Raw genomic sequence first — 9,836 nt, 5'->3', positions numbered from 1 at the left:
GAAGGTTCCAGGCTCAGAGCCCTGGGAAGCTGATCCCTCCACCCCCAAGAGGGTGTTTGAGAACAGGGCCATGATGGCCTCCCCAGGCGAGGACCAGGCAGGCAGAGACAGCTGCAGCCCAGCCAGGCGGCAACCAGCTGTTGCCTGGGAGACTGGCCAGGGTGGGGCGGGGCGGGCACAGCCCCCACAAACCCCCAGCCTGAGCCGCAGAGCGTGGGAGCGGGCAGCAGCCTCGAAGCCGAGTTTCAGGCTTTCACGCTGTGTTAACGGTCAGCTTGGCTAATGCTGAGCAGATGGGGGAGGGGTGCTGCCAGCTCCCTTGGGGACAGTCCCAGGGTACGCACACACATGCGCATATGCAGAGGGTACAGGAGTCCTGCCAAGTGGATGGTGCCGTGTGGACTCCTCTGCCCGTTAGCACTCGTTCACACTATCACATATACAAGATGGTGCTGGTAAGACAGACAGACAAAGACAGAGGTTCACACAGGCTCCTGGGTCCACCCTGACGCAGCTGGAGGTGGATGTAAACCCAGGGCCGGGCATGGAGCTCTCAGTCTGTGTCACCCAGGGAAAACTCCCAGCTTGGGGATCTCTCCACCCTGTTCCCCCTCCACCCGCTGCAGGGAAGACACCAGGCAGGCACACAGTGGTTTATTGCAAAAAAAATAATAATTTATAAAAGGCCATTTGCTTCTGTGTTTTGGCAGGCTTCCAGCCTCTCAGCTAGCAAAGGGGCCAGTGCTCCTTCCACCGAGATGCTGGGATAAGCAGCAGAGGGGAGGCAGGGGAGGCCTGGGGAAATGGGGTTCAGAGGCCCAAGACCTTTCTTGGTGTAGGGAAGTGGGGAGATTTAGGACAGCCCTACAGCCAGGACCAACCAAAGCCCTGGAACAAGGACCGAGTGCCAAGGCCGAGGAGGCCAAGCAGAACCTTAACAGGCCATTAGAACACTGGGGCCATGACTCCAAGGCAAGGGCAAGGCCTTGAGGCTGGGGTTGAACTCTGGCTTGAGACCCAGAGGCCAGAGCAGGAGTCTCAACTAGGGACCCCAGGACCAAAGACAGACCTCCCCAAAGCAGAACCAGAGATCTGGGACAGTACCTTTTGGTCAGGGCCTGGGGGTGCCAAGGTCAAGCACCACCAGCTTGCGGCTCAGCCAGGAGGCCCAAGGCTGCTGGCCGGCCTGCCCATACAACTTTGTGCCGCTGCTCATGTCTGCACCCCAGGGAAGGAGAAGGGCCTGGGCCCCAGGGGCAGGGGGTCGTGGCTGAAGACAGAGTCGCTGGAGGAGCAGGTGCTGCCGGCATCCCCGCCAGCAGGGGAGTAGGGTCCAAAGGTTAGACGGAGGTCGAGGTACTACGGGGAACAGTGCTGGTCAGCCCTGGTGGCCAGGTGGGACAAGGCCCAGAGGGCAGTGGGCACAGGGGGGTCATGGGACAATAGGGGCACAGTACCTCCTCAGAGACGGCCAGCAGGACCTTGTCCAGTGCCTCCACCAGCTGCTTGAAAGTGGGCCTCTGAGAGGGTGCTGCGTGCCAGCACTCACGCATCAGCCCGTACCTGGGAGAGGTGTGGGGTAGGGTCAGAAGGAGCCTCAGGCCTGGGTGAGCGGGGACCTCACGGCCCTGGGTGGGGGGTGTGAGGAAGGGGTAGGGTTTGATGTGGGGTAAGTGAGGCCATTCAGTGGAAGGGTACCAGGCCAGGACCTCCCTGCTGGGCTGAGGAGGAGGTGGTAACAGTGTTAGTGCTAAGACTCTCTATGGCCAGGCTCTGAGGTCAAGGTCAGGGCAGAGGGTAAGGACTGGAAAGCGGGGGAGAGTGGGGTGAGGCCTCACAGCTCTGGGGGGCAGTGTGGGGGCCGGTCCATCCGATGCCCCTCTCGTAGCAGCGAGAACAGCTCCTCCACTGGGATGCCAGGGTATGGGGAGCCCCCGAGGGTAAAGATCTCCCACAGCAGGATCCCAAATGACCACCTGGAGGCAGAACCCAGGCTCAGCAGGGCACAGCTTCACTCCCTACCCCTGGAACTAGGATGGGGGACCCCACAGCTATGATCCACCATGGGGGTCAGGATTAGGGTTTCTTTTAGTCTAGTCCCATTCAGGTCCCAGGGCTGTGCGACCCTGGGCAAGAGCTTTGCCCTTTCTGTGGGGTAGGACAATGATCGCCTGCAGACACCCCAGGCCCCAGCTTCTAGGACCCACACGTCACTCTGGTGTGTGTAGACTCTGTCAAACAAGGCCTCAGGTGCCATCCACTTGACAGGCAGGCGGCCCTGGAGGGGAGAAGAGGGCACATTGCTGCTAAGTCCCACGGGTCCCGGTGCCCCGCCCCTACTGAGTTCTGCCCTGCCCCCCTTACGTTGCTAGTTTTCTTGTAGTAGTCAATGTGGTGGATGCCGCGGGCCAGCCCAAAGTCAGCGATCTTCATCACATTGTCCTCGGTCACCAGCACATTGCGGGCAGCCAGATCCCGGTGGATGCACTGGGGGCAGGGCAGGGGTCTTAGGTTTATGAGGACACAGCTGGAAGCTGGGCACACAGGACCTCACAGTAACCCTCGGGGTAGGGATCATCCACCCATTTTTTTTTTTTTTTTTTTTTTTTTCTTTTTGCGGTATGCGGGCCTCTCACTGTTGTGGCCTCTCCCGTTGCGGAGCACAGGCTCCGGATGCGCAGGCCCAGCGGCCATGGCTCACGGGCCCAGCCGCTCCGCGGCATATGGGATCCTCCCAGACCGGGGCACGAACCCGTATCCCCTGCATCGGCAGGCGGACTCTTAACCACTGCGCCACCAGGGAGGCCCATCATCCACCCATTTTACAGATGAGGAAGTCAAGAGCCACAGAGAGGAAACCTAAGCCAACTAACTTCAGGGCCCACACCCTCTCTCCTGCACTGCCTCTTCCTACCTGTGTGGTAGGAAGTATGTGAGGAAGGAATGGGGATATGCAGGGTCAACTGTGCACAGAAGGACTGAGGGGTTACAGAAGGACTCAGGGACACAGGCTAATGAAAAAGGGGAGGGAGAAGTTGGGGCATTTCATGCAGGGCATGAAAGCGTGGGGATGGGGCAGTTGGAGTGGTCCAGAGTGCCGCCCGCTGCCTGTACCTTCCGCGACTCCAGGTACTGCATGCCCCGGGCCACCTGGTAGGCACAGGAGACCAGGGCAGGGAAGGAGAGTGGCCCCTCGCTGCTCCGAGGCCCGTCAGGGCTGAGGTCAGGGCCTGGGGGGCGGCGGGCCCGCAGGAACTCCCGCAGGTTTCCCTTGGCGGCACACTCCACAATCACGTACAGGGGCCCTACAGAGGCGAGGGGGGACAGGGAAGCTACTGAGGCTGTGGCTCCGCATCCCAACCGTCCCCGTCCCTAGCCCTGCCCCACCCCACCTTCCTGGGTGCAGACACCCAGCAGGTTGATAATGTTCTTGTGTCGGCCAATCAGCTTCATCACCTCCATCTCAGAGACCAGGTCTGCCAAATCCTTGTCGGAGGCATTGTCTGTAAGGATGACAGCCAGGGTGACTACATAAGCGAGACTTTGGGTTGGGGACCGGACACGGAGCCCTGGACTCAGAGTCAGGAAGGTCTGGGCCTGAATTCCTGCTAGGCTGTGTGGCCTTGAAACAATCTCTTAACCTCTCTGAACCTCAGGATCATCTTGTATGAAACGGGACAATGGATCGTGCCCTACTCTCATAGCAGTTGCAAGGATGCAACAAGATCAAGGATCTAAAAGTAGTAGGCCTGGGCTTCCCTGGTGGCGCAGTGGTTGGGAATCTGCCTGCCAATGCAGGGGACACGGGTTCGAGCCCTGGTCTGGGAAGATCCCACATGTCGTGGAGCAACTAAGCCCGTGAGCCACAACTACTGAGCCTGCGCGTCTGGAGCCTGTGCTCCGCAACGGGAGAGGCCGCGATAGTGAGAGGCCCGTGCACCGCGATGAAGAGTGGCCCCTGCTTCCCACAACTGGAGAGAGCCCTTGCACAGAAACGAAGACCCAACACAGCCAAAAAAGAATAAATAAATAAATAAATAAAAAGTGGTAGGCCTGCCAGTGAGTGGGACCAGGAAACAGGAGAGAGAGGGAAGAGCTCTGAACAGAAAGGAAGCTCTGTCTGGAGGGCTTGGTGTTACTCCCTGAATGGTGTGAGAACTCCTGGGGGCGGGAAGCACGCTGGAGACCTGAGGTCTGTCTGACCAAGGCCTGGTGTCCATCTGGCCTGGGAATTCAGGGAGCTTCCAGTGGGGCGCAGATGGGGAGGCCAGGAAGACACTGCTCCAACTTCTTTTGAGAAGGCTAAGGACAAGGGGCTGAGCCCCTGGAGCTGACCTGTGGCCCTGGGCCAATGACATACCCTCCCCACCAGACCTCACAATGCACATTTCTCAATCCCTGCCTCCCAGAAAGTGCCAGGTGGCCCCAGCTGTGCAGAGAGGAGGGGCCGGGGGGAGCAGAACAGCGGCTTGGGCCGCTCTTGAAGAGGGGGCTGGGGAACAGCAGCAAGAGGCCCCGATGGTGGGTCCCAGGTGTGCTCTGAGCCCCTTGGGGTTGCTGCCTGGGCTGTTCTCCGAGACAGTGGCGAACACAGGGGGACAGGACCTGGGGGAGGCTGAGGGTGCAATTTGCAGGGGAATCGTGGGGGAATGAGGCGGAGGCCTTCAAGGCTGACAAGGTTATTTGAGGCCAAGGCTGACACGGGGTATCAAACCCATCACCCTAAACCCTTGTAGTCATCATCATCCCAATGGTTAAGACTTTAGGCACCAGGCACTTTCCACAAACCTTGGGCTGGGAGGCAGGGACTGTTATTTACCCCACGTGACACGTGAGGAAACTGAAGCTCAGAAATGACTTGCCAGGGTCAGGAGCAGAGTTGGGCCCTGGGCCCACGGCTGGGATCGGGTAGCCTCTCTTGGCCCTCAGTGCTCACCCGCTAGCACTGAGAGCCCCGTCTGTTACTCCCAAGGCCACTGGATCTCCCCCAGGCTGCCACACTCACCCTTAAGCATCTTGACGGCCACAGTGCTGGCTTGGTCAGGCCGGATGGGGTCCATACCAAAGGCCTCTGCACACACCACCTGCCCGAAGCAGCCCTCGCCCAGGGGCTTTCCCAGGACCAGCCTGGAGATGAGAGAGATGAGGCCTCAGCCAGCAGGGCATCATTCCTGCCCAGAGTCTGATCCCCACCCTCACTCGGCACCGCATACCTGTCCCGGGGGAACTCCCACAGTGGGTCGAGAGGTAGGTCTAAATTCACGAGGCCCGCAAGCAAGGGTGGGCCGCTGGAGGAGAGACGGACACCCCGCACCAGGGACGAGCTTGACTTGGCTGAGGAGCCTGACTCCAGGGAGAACTGCAAAGTGAGAGACTTGGTCTTCCTGCTGAAGCCAAGCTGAGGCAGGAAAGCAGGCCCAGAGCCTCGCTACGGGGACACAGAGGTGGGGGACAGCATGGTTGGTACCTGTCGGGCCAGAGGGAAGCGGGACAATTTCTGCACAGTGGCAGGCTGCCGGGGGTGCCGGCCGAGGAGCACCTGCCTGCGATACAGCCCGGCCAGAAGCAGGAGCACCATCAAAGCCAGAGAGCCTGATGTGTACAGGATGATGTCCGTGTACCTGGCCTCAGGCGCTGTTGCCGACCACATGAGATCCTCCTCTGCCCACAGAGAGACAACATACAGACAGAAACTGACCAGTCAGTGATCAGATGGCTGGCCCCACTCCCTCTAACTGAGGCCCTCATAGCTCCCAACATACACAGGGACACACGCCAAGAAAACTGCATTTACACCCCGTCCCGCATACCAACACCCCAGAGAGTCACACGGACAGTCACATGTGGACACGCATAGAGGGACTGCTACAAGCAGAATCAAACGCACAAATCCACACACCACATCCCAAATCCAGACCCCACAGGCCAAGGAAGACTATCTACCCAACAGGTCACAGCCCACTGTGGCACCACAGCAGAATCCCGCAGCCTCTCCTGGCCCCCTCAGGAGCTCACCTGTCAGCACCGTGAGCCAGGCTGACTGGTAGGAAAGGCCGATGGAGTTGCCCGCCAGGCAGGTGTACTCGCCTGCATCCTCAGCAGACACATTCCGAAGGTATAGGACCTCCACCTCCGAGCTATTGATGTCTGCTGTCTGGGGAAGGGGGACACATTCAGGGGTCACAGCAGGGCCTGGGGCCACACTGCAGCCAGGAAGGGAGCTGGGGACCACTCCCTACCACCCGTGGGAGAATGGTGGAGTCAGGTGCCGGCAGGGACTGGACCTTTAAGACTTGCACATAGGGGAAGCCATCGGCACCGAAGCTGCTGCCGTTGATGACAATGTGCTTCAGCCACTGGATGTGGGGCTGGGCGTCGCTGTACACCTTGCAGAGCAGCTCCACGTCGCTGCCCACCACAGCTGTGGTGTTGGCTGGGAGCCCCGCCTGCAGGATGGGCCGGTGCGGGGACCGCTCTGGGGCGGGGTCGGGCCGTCAGCCCTGACTAGGCACCCACAGAAGCACCCTGGTCACCTGCCTCCAGCCTCCCCCCAGCTCAAGGGAGGGACCTTCCTGATACTCAGCTCAGACCTTGTTCATCCCCTTCTTACACTGTTTAAACCTTCCATGGCTCCCCATTGCCTTTGGGGTCAAGGACAACTTCTCAGCCGAGCACTCAAAAGCCCTCCAGGCCTGGCTCTCTGCTTAAATGCCACACCCCAGGCATACACGTCCCCACAAATGCACTGTGCTCTTTATGCCTAGGGCCTTTACTCAGCCTGTGCCCTCTGCCTGGATGTCTTTCCCATGTTTCTCCTCAGCCGAGCCCTGCTCCTCCAAGCCCACATTATCCCCTGTGCTTCTCTTGGACCCACCTGGACAATTTGAGTAGCTTGAGTGAGTCATCTAAAAGTCCATCTTGCCTGCCAGACTGGGTCCCACCTGAGGGCAGGGTCAGGGCTCCCACCCTGACACCGCCTTGCCCGTCCGCCCGCCCGCTCACCCAGCACGTCCAGCAGATAGCTGTAGCGGATGCTGCCCAAAGAGTTCTCCACAAGGCAGGTGTATGTGCCACGGTCCGAGGGCACCACGCTTTCCATCACCAGGCTCCAGTGCTGGTGGCGCAGCTGGGAGCAGGAGAAGTGTCCATGAGGGGTCACCGAACCATGCCCATCCAGGGGACCAGAGCATGAGGAGGCTATATTCTGCCCGCGGGGGTCTTCTCAAGCTCTCTAGGCCCCGGGGAGGCCACGCCAAGGCTAGGGACCTTGGAACAAAGGAGAAGGCCCAAGAAGTATCTGAGCCGTGAGTTCGTGTCCTTGAGTTTTAGCTCAACTTCTTCTGAGCTGTGCCACCTTGAACCAGTTTTTGCCCTCTCTGAGTCTCAGCTTCCTCTGAGACTACAGCCTGGAACTGACCCTGTAGGGTCTTATCATGAGAATGAGCTGCTAAAACATATTAATACCTGCTGGTCAGTGATACTTCCCACTTTACACATGGAGTTGCTAAGGTCGAGAGGTTAAGTCACTTGCCAGAGAGTGGCAGAGTGGGAACTTGAACCAGAGCTGTCCAAGTCCACAGTCTAGTGCTCCTTCTGGGGCCCTGCAGCTGCCTTTCTCAGTAGAGAAAGAGCTGTGGGTTTGACCTGAGGGGACCGGTGGGGAAACCCGGAGACTCACCCGAATGCCTCCAATGCGATGCTCCCCATGGAAGTCCTGTCCATCCTTGAGCCAGCGGATGGTGGGCATGGGGTTGCCTGCAGCTGGACAGCGGAACTTGATGGTGTTCCCGGCGGGCACTGCATGCAGTTTCTTCTCCATGCGCTGGGGGTGTGTCCAGTAGGGTGCTGGCGGGGAGGGGAAGGGAGAACTCAGTGCCCTCAGGAGGACCACCTGTTTACACACAGATCTCTTCTCAGTGACCAGCTGGAAGACAGGGGAATGAGTCCTTGAGGAGTCACACCGACCTTGCTGGGGGTAAATGTGCTCATTCGAGGGGCCTCTGTGGGTCTTGGGGTCCTCGTCACCATTGCTGGAGGTCATGGAGTCTATGTCAGGGACAGAGGGAGGCATGTGAGGCCCAGGACAGAGTTTCTCTCCCCAGGGACCCCTTAGCCACTGCCAGACTCCCTTACCATCCACAACCAAGGTGACATTGTGCAGGACAAGCATGGAGCCTCGTGTCAGGCAGAGGTATCGGCCAGCGTCTTCGGGTAGGAAGCTGGCGATCTCCAAGCGGCCTCTCCAGCCTCGTACCCGGCCAGCAGGTGCCAGGCGACTGCCCTCCTTGTACCAGTGGCCACTGCGCTCAGCCCACCCACAGCATAACCGCACAGGCTGCCCAAGGGCCACAGTCAGCTCCTGTTCTTGCTGCTCCGGGCTGGGGGCCAGGCAGGGCTCTGTGGGCCGAGGGCAGAGGTCAGTGAGCTGAGTCCGCCCCCTGCATACAGAGAACATGCTGCACACTCATGGCAGGAGCAAGCCCTCGACACATGCTGGACACCGCTGCTCCTCCGCATACACACAACCAAGTGCCACGGACGGTATGTGCAGGGCAAATGCCACGCCTCTGGTGCATATCACACACACGGTGCGTGGCACACGTGCTGGACAGGACATGCCACTGTCCCAAGAAACACACACACACGAGTCACATGCTACAGGTGCCACATATAGGGCACACGCCTACACCTCTGGGGCACATCACACTCACAGTGCATACACCACACATGCCGGCTGGGCCTCCCAAGCCACACACCCAGTGCACAGAACACACACACACACACAACACAGCCAAGGGGCTCACCACCAGCTCTGCGGCCCACCTCAGGGCCCTGCACCCTGCAAGGCCAGTCTCTCTTGTGGACACAGAGGTAGGTGGATGCTTGCTGGGAGCCAGACACTGAGTCTCAGGGGTTGGTCCTGCCCTGCTGTCACCTCCTCAGAGCCTGGGCCAGGATCCTCTCCAGTCTTGCTCAGCCAGCAGCCCCCTCCTGATGCCCGCTCTTCCCACCCCTGCCCCCCTCTCCCATCTTAGAGGCCATACCCAGCTCCGCTTCCTCAGAGGCCTCAAGGGACAAAGCTGGAGCCCCAGGTGCCCCCAGCAGGACCCCCAACAGGGCCAACAGCAGCCGCATCTCCTTCCTGCTGCTCACAGGGACCCAGGCTGGGCTTCCCACTGACTGCCTTCCTGAAACAGAGAGGGCGAAGAACTCCTGCGAGACGTGCACCTTTGTTGGCGCTACACCGCTATCTTGCAGATGAGGAAACTGAGACAAGAAATGCCGACTTGTTCAAGCCCCTGCTAGGCAGCGTCAGGGCAGAGACTAGAACCAGCTCTGCTGTTGTCAGAGCCCAAGGCCTCCCCACAGTAGGTTGTGTGGTGCAGGTCAGGGGCTGGGCTTCCTGCTCTCCTTGGGTCCTGCTGAGACCCCGGCACAAGTTCACAAAAAGGGCAGGCTTGGGATTCTTTCCTTGGAAGGAAGCAGAGAATGGAGACATGAATTCTGCTCTCTCTCAGCACATATAATTTATTTTTTGCTGAATAAATGAATTTATTACTGAAGAGCCCAACCCCCCCGGAAAAAAAAAATCTGAAGTATAATACAAGGCCAAACTTCAGCATCTGGATGTTATCTGATCTGACCCCCGCTCCTTATAGCATTGCTGACATTTCCATGACCAGCTTTGGATACCTGCAGTGGCAGGGTGCTCACTACTAACAAGGCAGTACATTCTACGGCAAGCACAAGTTCTTCCTCATTCTGAACGAGAATTGCATTCTGGGGTTACCTCTGTTTTTTTGTGTCCCCACAGCTCCGTCAGAGGCACACAAGCT

The 9,836-nt window shown here is 59.1% G+C and overlaps 1 protein-coding gene across 3 annotated transcripts; it reads right to left on the bottom strand.

Annotated features, from left to right (window-relative positions):
* Positions 1-1,212: 1,212 nt before the first annotated feature.
* On the bottom strand, positions 1,213-9,135 carry FGFR4 (fibroblast growth factor receptor 4). 3 transcript variants are annotated; one of them, XM_060092457.1, is made up of 17 exons: positions 9,045-9,135; positions 8,134-8,397; positions 7,966-8,046; positions 7,679-7,845; positions 7,003-7,126; positions 6,285-6,475; positions 5,971-6,154; positions 5,918-5,939; positions 5,214-5,384; positions 5,006-5,127; positions 3,393-3,503; positions 3,115-3,305; positions 2,365-2,487; positions 2,208-2,278; positions 1,839-1,976; positions 1,458-1,563; positions 1,213-1,359 (listed from the first exon to the last, which is right to left on the bottom strand). In XM_060092457.1, the coding sequence occupies exons 1-17, from the start codon at positions 9,133-9,135 to the stop codon at positions 1,213-1,215; spliced, it is 2,304 nt and encodes a 767-aa protein (XP_059948440.1). The 3 variants fall into 3 exon arrangements, with proteins under 3 accessions (XP_059948440.1, XP_059948439.1, XP_059948441.1); XM_060092456.1 differs by lacking the exon at positions 5,918-5,939 and adding an exon at positions 5,468-5,661 and having other exon boundaries at positions 5,214-5,359; positions 6,016-6,154; XM_060092458.1 differs by lacking the exon at positions 5,918-5,939 and adding an exon at positions 5,622-5,661 and having other exon boundaries at positions 5,264-5,359; positions 6,016-6,154.
* Between the last annotated feature and the right edge of the window lie 701 nt (positions 9,136-9,836).

This window comes from Mesoplodon densirostris, chromosome 3, assembly GCF_025265405.1.
Source record: "Mesoplodon densirostris isolate mMesDen1 chromosome 3, mMesDen1 primary haplotype, whole genome shotgun sequence".
NCBI lineage: Eukaryota > Metazoa > Chordata > Mammalia > Artiodactyla > Ziphiidae > Mesoplodon > Mesoplodon densirostris.
This window is presented reverse-complemented; position numbering and strand designations above follow the sequence as displayed.